Source organism: Heteronotia binoei, chromosome 17, assembly GCF_032191835.1.
Source record: "Heteronotia binoei isolate CCM8104 ecotype False Entrance Well chromosome 17, APGP_CSIRO_Hbin_v1, whole genome shotgun sequence".
NCBI classification, from domain to species: domain Eukaryota; kingdom Metazoa; phylum Chordata; class Lepidosauria; order Squamata; family Gekkonidae; genus Heteronotia; species Heteronotia binoei.
Genome location: NC_083239.1, coordinates 32648946 through 32675200, shown reverse-complemented (window position 1 = coordinate 32675200; position 26255 = coordinate 32648946). Strand labels below are relative to the sequence as shown.

The 26255-nt window shown below is 44.9% G+C and overlaps 1 protein-coding gene across 1 annotated transcript; it reads left to right on the top strand.

Annotated features, from left to right (window-relative positions):
- The first annotated feature begins 712 nt into the window (after nucleotides 1-712).
- On the top strand, nucleotides 713-26255 carry LOC132586468 (IgGFc-binding protein-like). Its single transcript, XM_060258557.1, has 11 exons — nucleotides 713-759; nucleotides 3989-4042; nucleotides 7871-9112; nucleotides 10244-10857; nucleotides 12763-13327; nucleotides 14901-15496; nucleotides 15628-16198; nucleotides 20663-20862; nucleotides 21786-22175; nucleotides 24504-24790; nucleotides 25090-26255. Coding segments are annotated over exons 1-11 (4566 nt in total). The 5' UTR covers nucleotide 713; the 3' UTR covers nucleotides 25091-26255.

Here is a 26255-nt window from a genome sequence, read left to right as displayed (position 1 = left end):
CTTCCTTTAGTGTGTGCCCCTTCTTAAACAAAGGACTTGCACCTACCAGAATTTGGTCTGAGGAAACTGTATGTATCAGTTTGTTATCATTTGTGTTAGATTCTAAATGTTCAGTAATGAAAATGGGCTTTCTTATACTAGTTCTTTGTTGATCTCTTGCTCTTAGTTCTGTCACATTTTGGCTCTTAAATGGTAAAAGGCTGCTGACCACTGTTGTAGAACATTTATGTTACCTATGGATCTAAATTTACCATTTTCAATTTATACCTGATTTTTGAGGGTCTTCTCATACATGTAGAAAGGATTCTGAATGTCTCACTTAATCCTGTGTAAGGAATATTGTTGTGTTATACCAAGAGGTCAGTGAACTATCTCCATGACCTTCAGTTCTGCTTCACAAAATTGTAGAGAGTTTCCTGGACCCCCAGGGAGATATAAATATTTTTGGATCCTGGCTTAAAAAAGACAACATTGGGGTCTGCCTAGGACTTTCCCTCACAGTCTCTTGGAGCAAAGCCAGTCCTTGCACTCCAGTCCTCTAAAGACTATGAGCTGTAGCCCAGAGCTTTTGATAGGCTGGCTTTATACCTCCCAGTTTTTGGCTCTTAGGTACCACAACCTTTGTATTTTATGGATTGATGGCATTTCCTGGTGAGTTCCATTGGCTCTTTTTCGGTATAAAAGTGAATGAGTAGCAGAGAGAAATACAGAGAATGGGGGAGAACTCTTCTTCACTTTGTCCAGGCTGGGCTACCAAAGGTAAGAGACTTCACCTGGATTATTGCCTTCTGGTGCAGATCATATGTGCTCTGAGCCAAGCAACAATCAACCTAAACTCCTAAATGAAACTTGCAAATAATTCCTGCAGCTGAAAGCAAACCTGCTAACTCTTTAGCTGTGATTTCTGTCCCTTCTGCTTTGCAAGGACTATAAGCTCCTTCCTTTCCTTGTTTCTCATATCATCTCCTTTGCCCAGTTTGGCTCAAAATTATCAGGGTTTGGGAGATAAGCAGAGTCAGCCATAGTCAATATTTGGATGGGAGACCATCAAGGAAGTCTACACAGAAGAAGGTAGTGGCAAACCACCTCTGCTCATTTCTTGCCTAGAATGTCCTGTGGAATGAACTGCCGCCAGTTGGTTGCAACTCAGCAGGGTATCTTCTTCCCAAACCAAGGTACCAGAAATTAACAGTGCAATCCTAAATTACTCCAGTTTAAACTACTAATTTCAATCATCTTAAATTGGAGTAACTCTGCCTAGGATTGCACTGTCATCAGGCTGGGAGCAGAGTTTGGTCTATCTGATTCTCTATAATCCTATCCTGTTGCTCTCTGGTTAATTTTTCAGTACCCTATGTAAAGGCAATAGATTTAAATATTTACAACCCTAAATATCCTCTAGCATGCAAGGAAATCCATTCTCCAACACCATCTTCTACACTCATCTTGTCCAAAGAGGCTCTGCTTCAATTGCCCCAGCTTTAAGTATGAGAAAGAGCGGAGCTTCTATATGATAGGATTTACTACTTAGAATGATAAACTAGGTTCCCTTAGTAGAAAGTTCACTTGAATTTCAGAAAGGTGATAAAAGCCTTTCTTTTTAAAATGGGTTTGGGGACAGCAACTAGTAGGGATGAGTACAAACCAAATTGTGAACCAAAATTCATCACAAATCAGGCCCCATTCATGATTCATGAGCATCAGTTCATACAATTGCATCTCTGACAAACCACATTTTTTATGGAGGTTTGTGGGTTCATGGTAATGGTTCGTGGGCCAAATAGCTGCCAATGAATCGATTGTCCAGGGAATGGGGAGGATGGACTTCTGAAGCCCTTCTGCAGTCCTGGAAACACCAATAGTGGCCTTCCAAAGTTTGATAGGCTGCTCTGGCTGCCAACAAGAGACTACCCATTCTGCTCACACTCACCTGCTTACACTTTTCAGCAGGCGGTTAGGCAGAGAGAGAATAGTTACCGTTGAAGGCAGAGAAGGAAGGAATTGGAGGGCAGGAAGAGGGGTAGTCTGGGGAGATCTCTGTGCATTTGATGACTCTAGCTTGCAAGGAGGCTGTCTGACACTGATTCCTGAGCCTGCAGCTCTGATTTCCCTGGAGAGCACTTTCCTAGGTGCACCTACTTTGAGGAAGCCACTACTTGCCCCCCCCACAGCCAATCCTCACCAAACTTGGAGAGCAGGTAGAAGGGCATCCGGGGGAGGTCCTCTGTGAAATTGATGTCTCTCGCTTGCAGGGGGTCCATTCGACACACTCTTAAGACAGCACTTTCCTGGGGGGAGCCTGCATTGGGGGACTCTAACTCATCTCCCTGAAATCCAATCATAACTAAACTTGGAGGGCAGGTGGAGGATAGTCAGCTGCAATTTTGGCATCTCTAGCCCATAGGGGGTCATTCTACCACAAACCATTAATTAAATGGAAAGAGTTGTGGTTCATGAACCCGCACGAACCATCGACCTCCACAAACCTACATTTTCCTGGTCTGTGCCCACCCCTAATGAGTAGGCATTGTATTTACAGCAGCTATATTTTTGTATTGGTGCTATAGCTTGTTTATTTGATATGGACAGATTGTGGTTTCATTATGCTGTGGTCTGCTTTAATTGCATTTTTTGTGATTCCACAACCGCTTCCTATTTAGCCAGGAAAAGCTGCACTCCAATTTTTTTTTTTTTTTTTTTTTGGTGGGGAGCGGAACCACATAAAATAACAAAGGAGCTGAAACCATTTGAGAGAGGCTTGGCTTTTTGTGAAATGCATGCAAATAAAGCTGACTCCAGCTGAGTCCTTTGCACAGTTAAGCTCACCATTGCCTACTTTGACTGGGAGCAGCCTAGATCCACAGTACCTGGCAGGCTTTCACACCAGCATCACTCTCCAAATACATGAAGCTTTCTTATACTAGATCAAACCCTTGGTCCGTCAAAGTCATTATTGTCTGCCCAGACTGATAGCAGGTCTCCAAAGTCTCCAGTGAGGGTCTTTCACAATGCCTACTGCCAGAATCTAACTGAAGATGTGACTTTCTGCATGCAAATCAGATGCCTTATCACTGAGCCACAATCAGAGGTTTCTTCATCACATCAAGGCTTTTTTTTTTTTTTTGCAGGAACTCCTTTGCATCTTGGGCCACAAGCCCCTGATGTAGCCAATCCTCTTGGAGCTTACAGTAGGCCCAGTACTAAGAGCCCTGTAAGCTCTTGGAGGATTGGCTACATCAGGGGTGTGTGGCCTAATATGCAAAGGAGTTCCTGCTACAAAAGAAGCCCTGCCTCACATCTGGCCAAACTGATCTTTGAAATGATACAAACCCCTGGGAAACCTCTGTATGAAGTCCCACCCCCTAGAAAACAGTATCTGTTTCTAGCCCTGTATAAATATAGCAAAACTTGCAGCAGAATTCGGGGGCGGGGGGGAGCTTAGTTGCTTTCTTTTCACAGAAAGAGAAGCCACGCTTGTCCTCTTTTCACACTCACAGGACAGAGAAGCCAAGTTTGTAGAACAAAACCAGGATCAAACTGCTTTGTGTCTAATCTGGCCTTGATAATACTGTTTGTGTAGCAGGTGCTGCTAGTCCATGGCCTCTGATATATTGCCTAATTCCAAATGAGCACTGCTACTTTTTAAAAATAATGGATCCATATTTTCTTTCACTTCCTCTATAGTGAGAAAATCTTCCTTCTGTAAAGGCATAAAGCTTCTTTCTGCCAAAAAGGGCGTTTTGTTCTGAAATGTCCGTGTCAGTTGCCAAGGGGATCCTAGAGGCTTGTGCAAACATTAAGGCATTCGGAACCAGACTCTTGTAATCTCCCACCTTCCTTTTCTGGTGTGTCTATAGATCAGTTTGATTCATTTACACTCCAATGCCTCCCATGAAGTGAGCTCTGGCTCATATAAGCTAGAATCAGCCTTGTTCATCTGTAAAGGTCCATTGGCCTCCTGTTTCATCCTCCACTTCTTGTTTTGCAGCCATGGCGTCACTGAGGGCCCTGCTTGTCTTGACTGGTTTGGTGCTGCTGAGTGGTGAGTAAACAGAACGTCAGCTCCTCCTTTACTCTCCAGATGGGGATCCAGTGAACTTGGGACTTCACACTTTCCTGCTGGGAAATCTCCCCACATTCTTCACACTGTCTAAAAAATAAACCCCTGTGTTCACTCAGTGTGAACTCCCTCCTTTTAAAAGTTATATAAATGTTTGCAGGGCTTTTTTTGTAGCAGGAACTCCTTTGCATATTGGGCCACACACATTTAGCCAGTCTTTCAAGAGTTTACAGGGCTCTTAGTACAGAACCTACTGTAAGATCTTAGAGGATTGGCTATATCAGGGGCGTATGGCCTAATATGCAAAGGAGTTTCTGCTACAAAAAAAGCTCTGAATGCTTGCATTACCTTATTTCAGTTAGTCTCAAAAAGAAATAGATCAATATTCTACATGATTTAGCAAAGAAGGTGATACATATACTATATTGCAAGGACCAAATTCAGATATTTATATTGCTACACACAATGAAAAAAAACACAGGATTTTGAAAGCAACGAATTAGCTCAATTGTTTTTTTCTATTTGATGTTTCTGAAACTGGATATAGGCAACCCCTCCCTTTCCCTCACAACCTTTGTACTTGGAGCTAAATATTGCCTTTGTTTGATCGTTGACAATTTCACAAACATTGTGTAATTAGCTTTTGTTATTTAGCAATCGTATGTTTCACTGCAGCCACTCAAACCACCTTATTTACACAATCCTACACAGACCAACAAGATTTCTGGGATTCCTGATAAAGGGAGCTTTGACACTTGAAAGCTCATGCCCCCCAAATTTTGTTGACCTCTGCGCTACTGGACTGGAATCTAGTGTTCTACTACAGACAAACATGAAACAATCCTAACAGGGATTCTATTTTGTACTGAGACACCACTGTTAAATGTTGATTTACATAATTGCGGTTTGTCTATGATTTTGTATTTGATGTATATTAGATTGTTTTAATGTTTTAATGTATTTGGTTGAACACTGCTCTGAACCTGTTTGTAGGGTGAGCAGAATAAAAGTTTAATTGATGACAAGTAGAGTTTCACCAGGGTGGCCGAACTGTGGCTCGGGAGCCACATGTGGCTCTTTCACAGATATTGTGTGGCTCTCAAAGCTACCCCCCCGGGCCAGCTTGGAGAAGGCATTTCTCTCTTTAAATCACTTCTCCAAGCTAAGCCAGCTAGTGGAGAATGCATTTAAAGTTGCTTTCTTTCCACCTCTCATTCCCTCCCCATCTATCTATCTGTCTATCTTCCTACCCTACCCTATCCTTCCCTCCCTCCCTTCCTTGTTTTGAGGCTCTCAAACATCTGATGTTTGTTCTGTGTGGCTCTTACACTAAGCAAGTTTGGCCACCCCTGAGTTACCCTTCTAAGCCCACTGACCTCAGTGGAAGTTTAACTCTGCTTAGGACTGCAGTGGTAGCACAGCAAGGACTGGGCTCTAGCAGCAAGGACTGAATACACAGTAGTGCTGACTGTTCTTTACAGAGGGTGAAATGAGAGGGACTGAGGCTCAAGTCCTAGGGACACTGTCCTGTGAGTAAGCCTCAATGAGAAACAGGGGCTTATGCCTGAAGATTGCCTCCTGAACAGAACTTTCAATTTCCCATTCCCATCCTTGAGCAACCCTTAGAGCCCAGCTTAGCCAGATAATGTGAGAACCTGAAAGCTAAGCAGAGTTGCCCACAATTAGTGCTTGGATGGGAGACCACCTCTGCTCAGTTCGTTGCTTGGAATGCCCCACGGTTAGGATTATTTGACTTATATTCCACCCTCCCAGCCAAAGCAGGCTCAGGGCGGCTTACATAAAATCACATAGAATTAATTTAAAACAGAGACAGATGAAGTACATTAAAAACATTAAAATATTTCTGGTGCTATAACAATCTTACAATGGTAGTATATGATGGCAGATAGCTGCCTATGCATTCTGTATCTGATTTTAACGTCAGCTATTACAACCAGTTGTTCCGTAAGACATCCTAATGTTTATTAGCAGCTTCCTATGTAAGGTCCCATACTTCATATTCATGGTTTCTGATACTGAGTAGGACTTTTCAGCTTTAGGAACGGCATGTTGCATATATAGCTCCTCTTAACAGGATTCTTCCTAGTTTTTACTGCTTCCTGATTTAATTTGTATTTTGCTTTTCTTATTATGTACTTTATATTCTTTTTTTATTGCATGGTTTTCTAAATTTGTATTCCACAATTTGTATTACGACATTTATTATAACTTTTCTTACTCTACTACTATTCATATTACATTACTAAATTTTGTCATCTGCTTTGTGTTTAGGGCTGCAAAGCCCCCGGTTGGGGCAGGAGATGCCTTCTCCTGATACCACCTGAAGAGCTGGGAGGGGAGGGGGGGGAAACCCTCACTGGCATTATGAATGCGATGGCATCACTTCTGGCAATTCCTTGAGCTACCGCCATCGATTCTGGGTTTCCCCCAGAAGTGACATAATCACGCATGCAATGCTGCTCCCTCATATTCCTGCCCCCAACACTTGAATCAGCCCGGAAACCCTTCCAGGGCCAGATCTAGGGGGGGGGGGGGGGTAGAGGGGGATGCTTGCCCTGGGCACCGATGGAGGGTGTGTGTGTGCCAAATTGGGTGTCAAGTCCATTGCATTCTATGGGACCATAAGATAGAATGGCCCATAAGGGGGCGACATTTTTAAGTCCCCCCCCCTCAAAAAAACATGTAGATCTGGTCCTGAATCCTTCATGAGTCACCAAGAGAAAGCCAGACTATAAATAAAGCACATAAACAAGAGTACAGATATACAGATCAAATATTACATGTGTGTATGTTCCAAGCTAAAGCTTCCCAGTTTCCTCCCTCTCTCACCCTCTTTCTTCATAATCTTATTATGGGGTACAACTAAGATCTTCTGTCATTCCTTTTTGGAAAATTTTTCAAGCTAATTTCCACTTATTTGAGTCCAGTTTGAGTATCAAGAGTAAAAGTTTGAAGAACAATATTTAAATAAAACAATCCAACAAGCCTTTACAAGACTTTTCTATACAATGTCCTTTCTGCCTATATAAAGGTAAAAAAGGTAGTCCTCTGTGCAAGCACCGAGTCGCTACCGACCCACGGGATGACGTCACATCACATTTTCTTGGCAGACTTTTTAAACGGGTTGGTTTGCCATTGCCTTTCCCAGTCATCTACACTTTAACCCCAGCAAACTGGGTACTCATTTTACCGACCTCGCAAGGATGGACGGCTGAGTCAACCTTGAGCCAGTTACATGAACCCAGTACCCCCCTATATATGTTCAGAGGAAAATAGTCTCTCTCTCCGTTTTGATATTAAGAACATAAGAGAAGCCATGTTAGATCAGGGCAATGGCCAATCCAGTCCAACAACCTGTGTCACACAGTGGCAATTTATATATATATATACACACACACATACACACACACACACACTGTGGCTCATAGCCACTGATGGACCTCTGCTCCATATTTTTATCTAAACCCCTCTTGAAGGTGGCTATGCTTGTGGCTGCCACCACCTCCTGTGGCAGTGAATTCCACATGTTAAACACCCTTTGGGTGAAGAAGTACTTCCTTTTATCCGTTTTAACCTGTCTGCTCAGCAATTTCATCGAATGCCCACGAGTTCTTGTATTGTGAGAAAGGGTTCTTGTATTGTGAGAAAGGGTTCTTGTATTGATTATGCTTCTTTAGCGGGGATAGGCCGTTTTGGAGTTAATTAATTCACAGGGTTGCCACAAGTTGGAAGCAACTTGACAGCACTTAACACACACATTGTTCTTTCTTTTTATTTTGGTCTCCTCAGGTCATTGCAGAGCAGGGTTCTATGGACGAGAGTTCATCACTGCTCTCATGGAAAATTATGATCCCAGATACGCCCCACCGGAAAACTTCCAGCTGTTCATCAACGGCGACCATAGTTCTACCAGAGTCAATGTGAAAATGAACAAATCTCCACAGTGGAGAAGTTATTCAGTTACAAAGGGGCGAATGTTGTCTGTGGAGATCCCAGAGTCTGCAGAAATGAAAGGCAGCAACACATTTGACCACTCCATTCTGATCCAAGCAGAAAATGACATTTCTGTTGTCTTAGTGTATAGAAAGTTGTATTCTGTGGGAACCATGACAGTGTACCCAGCCCAAGAGCTTGGGATGGAATATTATGTGGTAACCCCATCTGGGAGCGAATCAACACATTACTTAAAAGAATTTGCAGTAATAGCCTGGCAAGTTCCTACAACAGTTGATATTTATTTGAAAGCCGATGTTACATTCAATGGCAGGTCACATCCTGCAGGGAGCATACTCCGTGTTTCCCTCGAGGCTCTACAGGTCATCCAACTTCAGAGCTTAGGTGATCTGTCTGGGACCATGATACGATCGGTGAATCCCGTGGCAGTCTTGAGCGGGCACGTCTGTGCTCTTGAAACCTCATACTGTGATCATGTTGTTGAACAGCTACTGCCAGTTTCCAGCTGGGGCACTTCATTCATTGTCCCCCCGGTCTTCTTCCAAACTGATCCAGACATCGCATATGTAGTTGCCGCCCAGAATACTCGTATTGAGTATCAGCAGGGGACTGAAAAAAGATCTCATGAGAACATGGTGGCTGGGGAAGTCAGGCAGTTTTACATCAATTTCCCTCATGCACTGTACATCTCTGCCAATGCTGGAATCCAGGTCCTTCTCTTCTTCGCTGGCATCGAGACCAGAAGGAAGACCTTTGATCCATTCCTCATCAACATCCCCGCCATAACCAGCTATGGACAGTCTTATCACATTGATGGGATAAGCGACTTTGAGAACAGTGCTGTTCTCATAGCAAAAACACCAGAAACAGTCAGCATTACTAGAGATAAGCAGCCTATCCGTGGCATTCAGTGGACACCAGTTACTGGGACGCTTTATTCATGGGGCACATACAACTTGGAAGCAGGAGCCCAGTCTCTGTCCTTAGAGCATCCTGAAACTCCCTTCGGTGTTTTGGTCTTTGGTGGCAGAAAGTTTGAAGGCTATGGTTTTGCTCCCCCACCTCTGTCCTTATCAGGTAATTAATTCAACATGGTTTAAACAGACAGTTATTCTTGTTTCCAGTCAGGGCTTTATCTGTAGCAGGAACTCCTTTGCAGATTAGGCTACACCTCTTTGATGTAGCCAGTCCTCCAAGAGCTTACACGGCTCTTAGTACAGGGCCTACTGTAAGCTCCAGGAGGATTGGCTACATCAGGGAGCTGTGGCCTAATATGCAAAGGAGTTTCTGCTACAAAAAAAGCCCTGTGAATCCTAGCATCTGTACATAATTCTTTCCTCTGAGGTTGGGTATTTTGGTTGTTTAAGTGGCATTATGGTCTTGTTGGGAGACAGAAATCTGTTAGAGGAATGGCTATAACTCAGCATACATCTCGGGTGTTCTTCCTTGTTTGTGAGGCCACAGGTATATTTAAGGTTACGAGAGCTATGCTTCTTTTATGGAAAGCTACACCTGTGTGACAATGCAGGGTGGGCTCTAGCAATGCTGACCTTTGTCACCAGGCACCTCTGTTGGGGCAGGGCCCCTCCCAGTCCCCCTCAGGCACAGTCACTGGCTACAATTCTGAGCCACTGGTCTGATAAGAGAAAGTCATACTCCCCCAAAGGCTGCTCCAGAGGAGATGGGGGAACACCAGGACACTTTTGCAGGAGCAAAAGGAGTAGGAGGGTGGTACCAGGGGCCAATGCTCTCTCTAAGCGGTGGAGTCTTGTGAGCAAAAATTCTACTTCGTGAGCTACCAGTATTAAAATTGTGAGCTACTGCATAGATTAGTTTGTTCTGGAGCAATTTTTCCTGAGCTAGGACAAAAACGTGTGAGCTAGAAGTTAAAAAACTGCAAGCTAGCTCACACAAACTCAGCTTTGGGGGAACGCTGCCAGGGGCCCTACTTGGGCGGAAAGGTGGCATAAGCATGTTTTAAATAATTTTTTAAAATCACCCTTTGCTCAGGCTGAAATTTTAGACAGGATCCAACTATTAACTTCAATGGACTACAGAAGTACAGCATGTTTTAGGATTGTCCTGTGTCTGCTTTTGGATAGTGCATTATAAATGGCCACTCTAGAGAAGGATTTAACTTGAGAATGAAGAGAAAGGATTAAATATTTGGGTATTTACCAGGGCTGTTTGGTTCATTGTTTCATTCAGAGCCTAAACCAACCTCAATGCCCTGCCCTGAGAACAGCCACTATGAGATTTGTGGAAACGGTTGCCCGGCTACCTGTTCTGACCGGATGGCTCCCCTCACATGTGAAGATATTTGTAAAGAGATCTGCCAGTGCAATGAAGGCTATGTCCGAGATGGTGATCAATGTGTCCCCATGGACACCTGCAACTGCATCCACAATGGCATCACCTACAGTCCAGGGGAGGAGTTCTGGGCGGATGAGGGCTGTCATTCTCGCTGCAAGTGTGACCCGAAGCTCGGCAGGGCTGCATGTCTTAAGTCTTCCTGCAAGGCTGACCAGAAATGTACTGTGGTCAATGGAGTCCGGGACTGTCGTGCCTCCCGCCACTTCACCTGCATAGGAAGTGGAGATCCTCACTACACCTCCTTTGATGGGAAGAAATTTGATTTCATGGGAACCTGTGTTTATCAGATGGCCAGTGTCTGCTCTAAAGACCCCAGCCTCACCCCATTTTTGGTCACTGTGGAGAATAACAACCGAGGCAGTAAAGCAGTGTCCTACACCAAAGTGGTGACTCTGGAGGTTTACAACATGACCATCAGCCTGAGCCAAGAATATCCACGCAAGATTCAGGTACAAATGTTGGGATATGAAAAAAATCTAAGTATTTAAAATGCTCTCTCTTGTGCTCACTTTGTCTGTGTGTTTGCAAGTAAGAGAGAGGTAACGTTTGTTGATTATTATTTCTCCTTAACATGAAAGGAGCCCTACCTAGCATATTTTCTACTGTGCTTACAAAGATCAGGGAGCACCATATATTTTAGTTCACAAAGGTGCAGCATCCTTCTTATGTTACAAAAACTCACATGTCGGTTCTGTTACACAGAGATCAATTTTTGTGTGAGAAATACGGGTGGTTATTTTGATTTTCATCCCTTCTTATACATACTTTGTTTTAGAACACATATTTTGGGGTCTTGATTCTCTCTCTCTCTCTCTGTATGTTCTATGGAATAACCCAGAAGATTCAGAAGCATTCCAACTTCTCAGAGAAGGGAATGTTGTCAGTCTCTTCAGCTCTGAGAGAAAACAGAATGTTGTCAGTTTGGTTGTAGTTGCCTTCCAACATAGGTTTTGAAAACACTAACAGTTCTCTGGGGCAAGATTAAAACTTGGAAGATCTTCCAGGTGGCAGGAAAAAAAATGAGGGGTAAGGGGGGGGGCAGAGGTAAGGTGGCAGAATGAAGAGGATTGAGTAGGCCATAAACAGCAGCCACAGGAACTTGAGGAATGGAGGCTTGAGGAAAAGCTTCAATGAACCAAGGAAGTAAAACAAAAAGGATGACGATATAAAGAAACCTTAGCGTGCAGATGGCCAAAGGCATTTGGTGACCTTGGGTCAGTCACAGTTCTCTCAGAGCTGTTCTCTCAAGAACAGTTCTCTCAGAGCTCTCTCAGCCCCACCTACCTCATAGGGTGTCTGCTGTGTGGAGAGAAAGGGAAGGAGATCATAAGCCACTCTGAGACTCCAAGTGAAGGGTGGGGTATAAATCAAATCTCCTCCTCTCCTCCTTGCAGACGAAGACAGTCGTTATAGGCAGGCTAGCCAAAAGTAAGTGTGCCTAAAGGAAATGGGACAACATAGGTATGGACTGGAAAACAGGGACCTGAGAAAGTTCCTCAATGAGCCATTCTGCCAGCTGAGGTCTAAAGAAACAGTGGAAAACTGAAGCAAGGAGAAGTGAAGGATAAAACAAGATGGGGACAAACCCTGCATAAGGCTTGGAGTCTGGAGAATTGTCCATCATTGGCAGGTAGGAAGTGGATATGCTAAGGAGATCTGCAGTGCCATCATTAAAACCCTTCTATGTGAACAAAGTTTGAGTCCAGTGGCATCTTGAAGACCAATGAAGTTTAATTCTGGGTATAAGCTTTCATGTGCATGCACACTTCCAGGCCTCGGATTCAGTGGGAGCGCAGCTCCTGAACTGTTTTGACAGTTCCACCTTCTCCTTTCCACCTTGTCCATTGAATAGTAGGTGCAGCTGCATAACAATCCCTGGATGAGCTCCTCCACCTATTTTTCAACAAAATGACCCCTGCACACTTCTAAGTGCTGGCACTGGCAAGGGCTTCATTCACATATGACAGGTCCCCAAGTTAACAATCAGTGTGCTGAAACACATTTTCTTGCCCCACCCTGCCATCATTTGACCATGTTTGGCAAGTTAATGATAAAGTAGCAAAAATTCATTTGTGTGTGTGTATTGCTGTCAAGTTGCAGTGAATTTACAATGACTCCTTAGAGCTTTCAAGGCAGGCAAGAGATGTCCAAAGGTGATTTGCCATTGCCTGCCTCTGTGTAGCTATCCTTCGCTTCCTTGGTGATCTGCCATCCAAGCATTAATCAGATACGACCCTGTTTAGTTTCCTAGATCTGTTGAGATTGACATGGCCTGGACTATGCAGGTCAGAACATGAGTTTTATAGTCCACTTAAGGAAACCAACTTTGACAGCCCCTTCTATTTGTCTCCTAGGTCAATGGAGTCTTTGTAGACCTCCCTTTCTTCTATGATAATAAACTGAAGGTCTACATCAGTGGAGTGCATGGCTTCATCCAAACAGACTTTGATCTGAGAGTCAGCTTTGACTGGTACAGCTATGCCAGGGTCATCATACCTAACACGTATGCCAATTCTATCTGTGGACTCTGTGGCAATGCCAATCAGGATCCCAGCGATGACTTCACCATGAAGGATGGAATTCAAACAGTCGATGAAATCCAGTTTGCAGAGAGCTGGAAAGTGAGGGATGTCCCAGGGTGCTCAGCGGGATGTACCAATAACTGCCAAGTGTGCGGGGAGGTAGAGAAACAACCCTACAAAACTAACAAGTATTGTGGGGTCCTCATTCAAAAAGATGGACCATTTGGGCAGTGCCATGAAGCCATTGACCCAGCTTCCTTCTTTGACGACTGCGTCTTTGACACCTGTCTGTACAAGGGTCACCACGACACTCTCTGTAGCGCTATCAGTGCCTACGCAACAGCTTGCCAAGCTCAGGATATCCAGGTTGGGCCATGGAGATTGGCTTCCTTCTGCAGTAAGTGTTACCTCCTATAATGTTCCTGTTAGAAATTAAAATGGAAGAGATCCCAATCTAACTTAATCACATAATTGGGATTAATTTAGGGGAGGGGCCTGTAGTTCAGTGGCAAAGTATCTGCTTGGCATGCAGAAGGTCCCAGCTTCAATATCCAGCATTTCCAGTTAAAAAGATCAGGTAGCAGGTGATGTGAAAGACCTCTGTCTGAGATCCTGGAGAGCATCTCCCAGTCTGAGTAAATAGTATGACTTTGATCAGAGGTCTGATTCAATATAAGGCAGCTCTATATGTAATATTTTTTTAAAAAAATATTAGATGTATGTGACAAGGATCCCAATTTATTTTCTATAAAATGTTTAACCTGCCTTTCTGCTAATAATGTAGTATTGTGGGCAGTTTACAACAAAATTAAAAACATTGAGCTGTTCTTCCCAGTTAGCAGACAACCTTTTAAAAGGGAAAAGTGTAGTTGACATGACCACTTCCACTTCTCAACATATTACTATCCCTCATTTTTATGACAATGGGACAGAGATCCTGTTACCTGTATAGCCTGAAGTGATGAGGGAACAGCACTAAAGAGTAAATACCACACATCATCAGAAGGGCCAATTCTGGCATTGAAGTCCCCTGCTACAATGGCAGGAATATTGGGAAACACGAGTAATGTACTCTTCAAACCTGGATCACTACTCTTTTACCTTTGACTTAACACAGTGGAGGTGGGGGATGTAAGCATTTATGACTAAGAGACTACAATGGTTAAATTTAATAACTGCAGCCAGGGCCCACTGGACTCATGAGTCTAGTTCAGTGCCTGTGGCCCGATGTCTTGTGGAGATAAAAAGAACCAAGCTCCCACTTGGTCTACCGCTTTCCCTGACAACAGAAGTGTGGAGTTCACATGTAATATATCCATCAGCTGTCACCATGCCCCTGGCACAAGTTTCTTGAAACAACGTAATGTCAAATGAGGCTTTATATGCTTTAAAGGAGGCATTGATTCTTTCAGATGCCCAGTCTGCAATGTTCCTGGTAAGAGATTTAATATTACCCTGAGTAAACATGATTGGGATTCACCATGACTTTTTTTGGGAAAGTACTCAAGTACCGGCACCCTTATTTGGGGCTCTCCCAGGTCTTGATCCTTGGCACTGATCTGCCCCTCCCTTCCAGAGAAAGCGAGAGTGGCCCATTAGGGACAGCTAGGGCTTTTTTTGAGCTGGAATGCGCAGGAATTCAGCTCTGGCTGGCTTGGCACCAGGGGGTGTGGCCTAATATGCAAATAGGCTCCTGCAGGGCTTTTCCTACAAAAAGCACTGGGGACAGCCTAGTGGGGATCTGCCAAGGGAGGGGTAAATTGGTGGCACAATCCTGAAGATGAGTATTGGTTTTTAATCCCCCTCAAAAAAAAAACCTGGGTTGAATTTAGAAATGATCATCCAAATGGCTGATCACACATATCGAACTGGAAAGTTTGCATTTTATATAAAGTGATCTTGACTACAGATCTTACTAGCATTATTACAGTCCAAAGATCACCAGAATTCTCCTTATTCTCTCCTTCCAGGCCTTCCCTGTCCACATAATTCTCATTATGAACTCTGTGGAAATGGCTGCCCTGAAACCTGCAGCAGCCTTTTTACTACAACAACATGTGAATCTCCTTGCACCGAAGGATGTTTTTGTGATTCTGGATTCGTTCTCAGTGGAGACCAGTGTGTCCCTCTTGCAGAGTGCGGCTGTGTGTACCATGGCAGATACTACAAGAGGGGAGATGAATTTTACCCTGGCAGTTCTTGCCGTGCAAAATGTCGCTGCACGCACCATGGAGATGTTGAGTGTGAAAAGTTCTCCTGTGGGTCGCATGAGGAATGCAGGGTGGAAAATGGCATCCAAGGCTGCCATCCAGTGGGATACGGAACAACTATAGCATCTGGCGACCCTCATTATATTTCCTTTGATGGACAAAATTTCAGTTTCCATGGCTCCTGCACTTACACCTTAGCCAAAGTGTGCACTGAGAATCCTCAGCTAGAGCGCTTCTCAGTACTGGTGGAGAATGAGGAGTCCAACGATGGTCCAGCAGTTCTCATAAGGAGTGTTGTGGTTTCCATTCATGGATATACTGTTGTCCTTGAAAGAGGAATGAAGTGGAAGGCGATGGTATGTTCCTTGTACTTGATTGTCTGCTATGTATCCATAGATCATTTGTGAAAAATACTGCGTGCACAAACATATCTCTGTGAGAGAGATCGGAACCAAATCCTCACTGATAATTTTTGTTGTTTATGCAGGTGGATGGAGAGCTACACACACTGCCAATAAATAAGGATGATGGGAAACTCTGGATTACCCAGGAGGGGAACAATATCATTATGCAGTCCTCCTTTGGCTTCACAATCCTTTATGACACACTCTCTTATGTCCGTGTGTCTGTCCCCAGCACCTACCATGGACACATGTGTGGCCTGGGTGGTAACTTCAATGGAGACAAGAGTGATGATTTCATGCTCCCTAATGGAGAAGTTACTCAAGATACAGTTGAGTTTGGGGCCTCTTGGAAGATCCCCATAGATGGTGTCAGCTGCTCTGATGACTGTAGGGAGAAATGCCCTACCTGTGATGCTGCCAAGACAGCACCGTACAAGTCTGAACACTCTTGTGGCATCATTCTGTCTAAGACGGGCCCATTCAGAGACTGTCACCGATTGGAGAGCCCAAATCATTACTCTGAGCATTGCCTGTATGACATGTGTGCTGCCAATGGAGCTCAAGAATCCCTCTGTCAGAGCATCCAGGCCTATGCTGCTGCGTGCCAGGCAGCTGGTGCCAAAGTTGGAGCCTGGAGAACAGATGGTTTCTGTCGTAAGTTTCAAAAAGAGATTCCCTTTTCTAATTTTCTCACAGAAGGCTCCCCAAGTCATAAAATAAGCAGTTTGAAAAAATGGTTCAAGTTATGCTATATTACTTTCCACTGCTCTGCTTTGAATTACATACAGAGTCCCCATGTTAAGAGTTGCTCCCCCCCCATTAGCACTGCTTCCAATTTGGTTCTCATTTTCTTGAATCTCTTTATCCTTCTATCTATTGGTTTCTTCAGCCTCCTGCTTTTCTACATTGCCCCCCCCTTTCTTTAGCCTGTGTTTTGTCTAAGGATGTGGAATTGGAAACTAACTCATCCAAATACTACCTTGACCCATTCTTTAATATTAGAGTATAAACTGGTCAAGGGAGGGAAGGTGGCATAGTATTGCCCAATCTTGTCAGATCTCAGAAGCTAAGCAGGTTCAGTATATGGAAGGGGGACCATCAAGGAAGACTCTTCAGAGGAAGACAATAGCAAACCACCTCTGCTTCTTGCTTGCCTTTGAAAGCCTTTTGCTGGAGTCGCCATAATTTGACTGTTATTTCATGGCACTTTACACACATACCTAACTAATCGAAATGAACTCGTTTCTGAAAATTGATGATGAACCAACCAGGCAAAATATGTTTTCTTTTTGTCATCTTGCCACTTGGTTTATTTTTTCAAGCAAGAGAAATATTGGGGAGGGGGAAAAAGCTACTCTTTCCATGTGTACCTGACAGGAATATTGTCTAACCACAACAGTTAGCTGATCAAACAGGATGAGCCCAATTGGCATTTCTGTGCATATTTATTTATTTAAGTAGGTTTATATTCCTCCCTTTCTCATAATGGGCTCAGGGTGGATCACAACATAAATGGAACAATTACAAAACTACAATTTAAATTTAAAACAATACAATAAAAAAACAGAACAATAGAACACAATAAGGTGCATCACAGGCAGGAAGGTCACCTTTCACAAAATACAGCAGTTTTTGGCCCAAGAAGAGGTGATGGTGTTAATAATAAGATTCAGTACCACAACAAGGCTGTAAAGCATGATGTCACTGATTGGCATAGCATTTCTGCCAATCAGTGCACAACCCAGTGGCTTGTAGAAGGATTGGTTTAAATATATAGAAGCACTGGCCCCTTACACATGGCCACTAGAAGTGTGCATTCTGCAACAAGAATCAGCCCTAGCACAGAGCTCTCAGCTTCTGCTGCCCTAGATGATCCTCTCTTGCTTGCCTGCCTCATGCAGATCCTGGGGCCAGCTTCTCCTATGGCATGGTTTAAACCAGGTGCGGTCAAACTTGCATAACATGAGAGCCACATGGAAAAAAGTGTCAGAGCTGCAGGACATGAATGTCAGATGTTGGAAGGAAGGAATAGGGAAAAAAGCGACATTAACTTTATTATTAACTATAAAGGTAAAGGTAGTCCCCTGTGCAAGCACCAGTCGTTTCCGATGGGTTGATGTTGCATCACGACGTTTTCACGGCAGACTTTTTATTGGGTGGTTTGCCATTGCCTTCCCCAGTCATCTACACTTTCCCCCCAGGAAGCAGAGTACTCATTTTACCAGTCTCAGAAGGATGGAAGGCTGAGTCAACCTCGAGCCAGCTACCTGAACCCAGCTTCCACTGGGATCGAACTCAGGTTGTGAGCAGAGTTCAGACTGCAGTACTGCAGCTTTACCACTCTGCACCACGGGGATCCTTTATTAACTATATCTGACTATTATTTTGATAAAAATGTTTGTGAAATGCATTTTCCAAGCTGCTGGCTGGCTTGGGGGAAGTGATTTAAGGAGACAAATACCTTCTCCAAGCCGGCTGACACGGCAGTGGGAGCTTCAAGAGCCACATAGTATATGTGAAAGAGCCATATGTGGCTCCTGAGCTGCAGTTTGGCCACCCCTGGTTTAAACCATGCCACAGGAGAAGCCCGCCCAGCCAGGTCTGCAGGTGGTGGGGACAAACCTCCCCTCCCACACAGATCTTGGGCCCAGCTTCTCTTGTGATGTGGTTCAAACTGTACTGCAGAAGAAGCCAAGCCAGCCCCAGGATCAGGCTGGGAGTTTTTAAATAGGTATTTTTCTTCCTGGGTCTATTGGACCTGAAAAATTTCAGGATTTCCCAAAAATCCCTAAATCAGAATACCATGTCATTTAGGTTTTTTTTAGAAATTACCAATTTTTTCCCTGTCCAAAAGACCCAAACTGAAAAATATCAGTGCTTTTCTTTGCACACCCCTAATGACTACATCTGCTGTCTAAAGGAAGTCAATTGAGGATACAATTCAGATTTCTCCTGATCTTGTAACTTGTTGGAATTTTTGTCCATTTACAATTGTTACTCTGCCTGCTCCCCCCCCCCAGGGGATGGGCCTCAACTCCACCATGGTGCCTCAGTTCCGAAAGGCCTCCCCTAAGGCTTCAGAAAGAGCGGGGAGGGGGTCCTACTTCACTCTCAGTGCCAGATTAAACCCTGTGGAGGCCCCTAGGCAGTCAAAATCTTGGGGACCCCCTCTAGGGTTGCCAAGTCCAATTCAAGAAATATCTGGGGACTTTGGGGGTGGAGCCAGGAGACTTTGGGGGTGGAGCCAGGAGACATCGGGGCAGAGTCAGGAACAAGGGTGTGACAAGCATAATTGAACTCCAAGGGAGTTCTGGCCATCACATTTAAAGGAACCGCACACCTTTTTAAATGTCTTCCTTCCATAGGAAATAATGAAGGATAGGGGCACCTTCTTTTGGGGCTCACAGAATGGGACCCCCTGGTCCAATCATTTTGAAACTTGGAAGATACTTTTGGGAGAGTCACTAGATACTATACTGAAAATTTGGTGCTTCTACCTCAAAAAACAGCTCCCCCAGAGCCCCCGAAACCTCCAGATCAATTCCCCATTATACCCTATGAGAATCAATCTCCACATAGAGAATAATGCTCAGCAGACGTGAGAGGATGCAAGGACTACAAGTCCTAGCATGCACCTCACGAAGGGAGGCCGGACTGGAGTGAATAGCAGGCTGGCGGTGGGCGGGTCTTTGTGACCCGGAGGAAGGGAGAAGCCTGAAGCCAGGCAGGGAAAGAGACACGACGCTGTTCCACCCCCCCCACCCTCCACTCCCGCTATCAGATTTTTAGAGAGCGGGGGATTAGGCTGCTAATTCAGGGGTCCCCCGGCAGGGCGGGGGGGGGGGGGTTGGGAAGCCTAGCCCCCTCACAAATGATCTCAGAGTCAGAGCACCCACCCTGCTGCCTGCAGCCCTTGTTGCAGCCTGCAGACATCTTCTCAAAAGCCCCCTTGACAAGTCTGCGGGGAGAGGCAGAGAGAGGCAAACTTGGTGATGCCAGCAGCAGCAGCCACATCAAGCAAGTTGGGCAAAGAGTGGCTTAGTTGCTGGCTGTGCGTGCAGGCTGGGAGAACTGTAGAGGGGAAGGGGGAAACAGGGCGAGAAGCCGACCCGGGGCCCCTAAAGGCATGGGGGCCCATAGGCCTACTTGGCCTAATTGTTAATCCAGCCATGTTCATTCTGCTCTTCCTCCTCTCAACCATCTGATCCCCTCTATGACCTGGACTCAGCAGCTCTCTTCCTCCCTGGCTTCTCAGCAGAAGCCCCCTTTTAGTTCGTTCCTCCTTTTGTTGATCCCCCCCTCTCCCTCAGTGAATGGCTGCTTTCCCTGTCCTTTCCCCTGACCTGGGGTGGGGGTTGGCTTGGAGCCTGCTGTTTTAGTCCTGACTCACCACTTACCCCTGACGATCTTCTGTGCCTGCTCTGCCTTTGGCTGTTCCAGCCTGGCTGCAGGGAGCATTGGACAAGCAACTCTCAGCTCCCATCTGCTCCCTGCTGCTGGGGCCATTTCCTCTGCTGCTGCCGCTGTCTTGTTCCTGGAGCTGGGCTCTGTCTCAACCTGCCACAGTGTCTGGCTCTCCGTTGCTGGCTTGCCCTGTCTCCCAGATGTTGCTGCCACCAAATGACACTGGGCCCCTGCTGGTGCCTTGGGTGAATGCCTCTGGTGTTTCTGCTCCAGACCTGGCAGAGGTGGGCTCCTGGGAAGTCTGGTGCTGGGGCTGTCTGCCAGGACCAGATCTGCATGTTTTTTGAGAGGGGGCAAAATAAAAAAATGGTGCCCCCTTATGGGCCATTCTATGTTATGGTCCCATAGAATACAATGGACTCCATACCCAATTTGGTGCCCCCCCTCTGTCAGCACTCGGGGCAACCACCCCCCTCTGCTCCCCCCCTTAGATCCAGCCCTGCTGTCTGCAGCTCTGTCTGCCTTCCTGGCTCCTTTCCCATCCTGGGGGTTGGAGGCACAGGTGAGTTCAGGCGCAGACCTGTCCTCTCTGGCTGTGGTGCCACCCCCACCTGGGTTGTTCCACTGCTTACCCCACTGCTCACCCTGACCCTGGACAATAATATAAAAAATATTACTAACTGGTAAATGCTATTCTGTTCTCCTTTTCTGCAGCTCTCACCTGTCCTGCCAACAGCCACTATGAGGCATGCACCACAACTTGTGATTCCACCTGTGCCAGCTTGTCCACTGCACCCCAGTGCACAAGGAAATGTTTTGAAGGCTGCCAGTGCAATGACGGCTATGCATTTGATGGGGACATGTGTGTGCCTTTGGACAGGTGTGGCTGTGTGCACAATGGGATCTACTTCAAGGTTAGACTCTGTATTCTGGGCTGGTTGTCCATTTTTGGCTTGGAGGGCTGGCACAGCTGGTTTACATACTGGAAGTTGTGCATCTGCTCCACTGGGGAGTCAAAACTGAGCAAGTGACAGCGCTAGCCAATGAAGTGGACAGAGAAGGGATGTGCCAGCTTCAAAATGACCATAAACATCTCAAGGCCCAGGGGAAAGGTGAGTGGGGTTGGAATAAAATCATGATCCAGGAAAAAGTAAGCCTCCCCAGTATGGTTGCTAACCGCCAGGTAGGGCCTGAGGATCTCCCAGAATGCCAACAGAACTTCACCTGACAGAGATCAGTTCTCCTGAAGAAAATGGTTGCTTTGGAGGGTGGACTGTATATTCTTCTCCTCAAGCACCTCCTCAGGCTCCACCCCAAAAATCTCCAGGAATTTCCCAACCTTGAGGCGACAATGCTATTTCCTTATAGTGGCTCCCAGACTAGGGGACTTTCTCTCTCAGAAGACTCATTTTCAGGGGATAGGTCATGAGTCAGAACCACTCTCTTTCACATTGATTCTAAAGTAGCCAAGGATAGGTTGACTTTGATTTATGTATATACATATGTACATACATACTGTATATACATACATAGACTTTTATTGGCATATCAACAATCATAAAATGGATAAAACATCTTATCAGCTTTGATTTATGTTATCTTTTACAAATCTTGTCTATTGTTTTGTCAGTTCTTGCAAATTTTTCTCCGTCGATTTTTAACTTTTTAAAAAAAATTTAATATAAGCCAGAGAATGGATCCTTGTGATGGAAAAGCTCAAAACAATTATTTTGAAAACTACTTTGTAAATAACAGAAAGAGAAAACCGGTATTAGGATGTCCATGCTGTTTTCCCATTGCTCCAACTATATTCACTGACCAAAAGATTTTCCAACAGGTGGGAGAGAGCCTCTTCTCAAGAAACTGCACAGAGAAATGTACCTGCACTGCCTCCAGCCTGATCACCTGTGAGGACACCATGTGCCCTGATGAGCTGTCCTGCGCACTTAAGGATGGCGTGTGGGGCTGTGTGACACGGGAAGGCCAGTGCAAGCTCACCCCGGGAGCCCAGCTCACCTCTTTTGATGGTGTCTCGGCACAGTACAGCTGCCCTGGTGTTTATGATCTGGTCTCTGTTTGTGATGAAGGCGCCCCCTCCTGGTTCAGAGTGTCAGTGCGCATTGAGGAGGAGGAGGAGGAGGAGGAAGAGAGTTTAATAGCTGGGAAGACTGTCTATGTCCACTTCCAAGAGGCATCTGTCATAGTGAAAAAGAACAGAGGGACATGGGTAAGAGGTCTTTAAGCAAAAGAATGCCAAGGGGGATCTCTGGGTTTTTGTGGGGAACACAGTATAACCAGGCCCACCTTGCTCTTTCCTTAGGTACCACTCCTTCTTCCTCCAAATGTGTTTTCATGATCTACCCTCATTTGAGTCTCATACAGTGCCATCCCTAGCACAGTCCAAATCACTAGGCTCAGGAGGGTATAATCTCCTTAGGATGGCACTGTTATTTGCTTATGTGAACCAGCAATAAATTTATAGGATGATGCAATCTGATAGTGAGGAAGACCATCATGAGATAACTAGGAACTTTTCTTTCTTTCTTTCTTTCTTTCTTTCTTTCTTTCTTTCTTTCTTTCTTTCTTTCTTTCTTTCTTTCTTTCTTTCTTTCTTTCTCTCTTTCTCTCTTTCTTTCTCTCACTCTTTCTCCCTCCCTCCCTCCCTCCCTTCCTTCCTTCCTTCCTTCCTTCCTTCCTTCCTTCCTTCCTTCCTTCCTTCCTTCCTTCCTTCCTTCCTTCCTTCCTTCCTTCCTTCCTTCCTTCCTTCCTCCCTCCCTCCCTCCCTCCCTTCCTTCCTTCCTTCCTTCCTTCCTTCCTTCCTTCCTTCCTTCCTTCCTTCCTTCCTCCCAATCTTTAACCATCAAAATAATTGATATACCTACTACACTTGATGATATCCACAATGTGGAGAAGCAATAAGACATAATTTAAAATAACACCAGACACCCAAAGCAATGCAGAATGTGCACCAAATGCCTTACATTTTATTTTATTCTTTCAGATTTTTAAGCCTTTTCTCCCCAACAAGGATCCAAAGCCCCTCACCATGCTGTCTGCCCCATTTTACCTTCCCAACAAAAACTCTGATTGATTTCGCACTCAACTTACGCCGCTCTCACATTTGTTGTCTCAGTGTGGCTTTCTTCCAATTTCCCTCTATCTGCCCTGGGGTTGCAGCAAGGATCGTCATTTTTGCGCAGCAAACATAAACGGCTAAAAACCAATTTCTGTTTGCTGTGCGAAAACGCCAATCCTTGCTGCAGCCCTGAGGCAGCTAGTGGGAAATCGGAAGAAAACCACGCTGAGAAGACGAACATGAGAGCGGCGTAAGGTGAGTGTGAAATCTGTCTCTGTGACTGACCCAAGGTTATCCAGCAAGCTTCCAGAGCTGAGCGGGGATTGGAACTAAGGTGGCCAGCTGGTGGCTGGCATCCAGTGGGTTCCTGTGGGACAGGAATGAGGGGTGGGTGTCCCATCAGTGGTATGATGTAATTTCCAGGGCAAATCCAGAAAGGATGTGCTATCACAGTATCCCAAGGATGCACCTGAACCTCTGCTGTAAAACTACGGAGTTTCCATTGAGCAGCCTGAAGTCCCTTCTAGGTTCACCCTGGAAATGACATCATGCTGTTGATGCAACAGCAATTTTTGCTTTATTCCACCCCCACCCCCACCCCAAACGGTTGCAGGGATCAGGAGCAGCCAGCAGGAGGTCTCCTGGCAATTCTGACTGGAACTCTAGTCTCCCAGGTCTGGCATTATGTGATGTAGTCATTACACTGCTTCTCATCATTCCCTATGGGTGCTTCGAAAATCAAACATGAGGTGACTCTATCCTTAGGCAGTCCGTTCTGCAGGTTAGAAGCTGCCACAGAGACAGCTAAGGACCACGGTGAGCATGTGTCCAGTTAATCTACAGAAAGAATTAATAATCTTATAACCCCAGTTTTTAAAGAGTAACAATAAAGAGTCCACATACATGCAGTTTCAAGCTTATACATAGCAGATTCCAATGTTTCCTTTATTTTGATCACCATTGGTTCCTTTATATATATATATATATATATATAAAATTTATTTATCAGATTTATATCCTGCCCTCCTCTAACGGGCTCAGGGCGGCTAACAACAGTTAAAAAACATTAACAATTTACAAACATAGCATATTAAAAATAAAATATATAATAAAATATTTCCATACATATTAACAATCATCAATCCATTCAATCAATCAATCAATCAACCTTACATGCCATTAAAGGTTGATTGATTGATCGATCATCAATCCATTCATTAAAAGTTCAAGATGGCAAGTTTCTACTTTCCATTATATTAGTTCAGTGAGATTGTCGGTGCTGTAAGGTAATAGCCACCTCCTCCTAACCATTGAAGGCAAGTTTGAATAATTCAGTTTTCGGGGAGGGCGTTCCACAAAGTGGGGGCTATTACCGAGAATGCTCTGGCTCTGGTGGTGATATGATGCCATGCGGCTGCTGCTGGGTTCTAGACCTTTGTTCAAGCCCACATCTCCTTCCCTGATCTTCTTATGTTCCAGGTCAATGGGCGCTTAGTAAGACTGCCATACAAGATCTCCAAAGCTGTCTCTGTGAGCAAGGTTCACGATGGCATCTTGATCGACCAGGCCTCTCAGATGCAGGTTCACCTCCACCGTGATGGAGGAGTGACAGTGAAAGTCAAGGACAATTTGGCAGGGAAATTATGTGCCCCCTGTGGAAACTTCAATGCAGATGCTACTGATGACTTGAGGGCACCCAATGGAGAAGTGAAGAAGAATATTGCTGAGGTCCTCCGTGCTTGGAAGGCAAAAGACGTCTCTCCTTAGTAAGTGGCTCAAAAGACACGACCTCTTTGTATGAAGGCGACACACTGACTCGAAGCTTTGAGTTCATTCTGGAAGCGATGTGTGGCATCCAGTGTGAGCACAGTCAAAAGCACATTGTATAATGAAGAATATGCACCTCTTCATGACCGCTAAAATTTCTACAGCCTAGAATGACCCCAGGTACTTCAATACTGCCACTAGGATTGTAGTGAAGCCATCAATATATCCAGCAACATCTACTATAAGTCACAGGAGCACTGGAGCTTTGGAATAACTGCTGTATTCTTCCTCCCCCTAGGTCACAATCCCGTCTTTGAGGGTGGCTACCATTGTATGCAATGAAAAGTGGAGAATGCCCTTGAAGAACTGAAGCGAAAAGTAACTGAATCCATCAATTTGTCATGCTGCTAGCCAATAGCCTTCTAATGAAATCCATAACTTTGCCACACTTTATCGGAATGTTCTAGAAAAGATCATCAAGGCAGCACCATCTCACAGAGTGCAATGAAAGATGACAGAAGCCTCTGAATGACGGACATCTGATATGAGCAGCTGATAACTTTTTTCTTTTGCATTTGGTGCCTTCCTTGGACCTCAGTGAGCATCCATTTTGTTTTTGAACAAACAATGCACTGCTACCTATAAGCAACAGACACTGTATTTAAATAAGCAGTAGACATTTTTTTTTAAAAAATCTATCTAAACTGGCTGTAAAGAAAGAAATCTTAGTTGACTATGTGTAACATCAGAGAACAAACATGAAAACACACATGAAGCTGCCTTATACTGAATCAACCCATTGGTCCACACAGACTGGCAGCAGCTATCCAGGGTGTCAGGCAGAGGTCTTTCACACTACTAATGAGGGCTTTTTTTGTAGAAAAAAAGCCCAGCAGGAGCTCATTTGCATATTTGACCACACCCCTGATATCACAATGCCGGTTAAGTGCCCGGACTCTTATCTGGGAGAACTGGGTTTGATTCCCCACTCCTCCACTTGCAGCTGCTGGAATGGTCTTGGGTCAGCCTTAGCTTTCGTAGGAGTTGTCCTTGAAAGGGCAGCTGCTGTAAGAACTCTCTCAGCCCCACCTACCTCACAGGGTGTTTGTTGTGTGTGGGGGGGAAGGTAAAGGGGATTGTGACCGCTCTGAGACTCTGAGATTCAGAGTATAAGGTGGGATATAAATCCAATATCATTGTTTCACACAGGGCTTTTTTGTGGAAAAAGCCCAGCAGGAACTCATTTGCATGTTAGGCCACATCCCTGATACCAAGCCAGCTGGAGCTGCATTCCTGCCCCCCCCAAAGCCCCGCTACTAACTATTCTGTTAACAGGAGATGCCAGAGACTGATCCTGGGACCTTTTGCTTGCTAAACAGATGCTCTACCACTGAGACATGCTTAAATCTGCAAACATTTGAATATGAATAAAGCATCTTTATATGAATAAACCTCTGAACAAGA

Coding starts and splice junctions, on each gene's coding strand:
- LOC132586468 (XM_060258557.1), top strand. CDS start 714: ATGGGGGAGAACTCTTCTTCACTTTGTCCAGGCTGGGCTACCAAAG. Junction 760..3,988: donor TCCAGGCTGGGCTACCAAAG/GTAAGAGACTTC, acceptor CTTGTTTTGCAG/CCATGGCGTCACTGAGGGCC. Junction 9,113..10,243: donor CCCACCTCTGTCCTTATCAG/GTAATTAATTCA, acceptor TGTTTCATTCAG/AGCCTAAACCAACCTCAATG.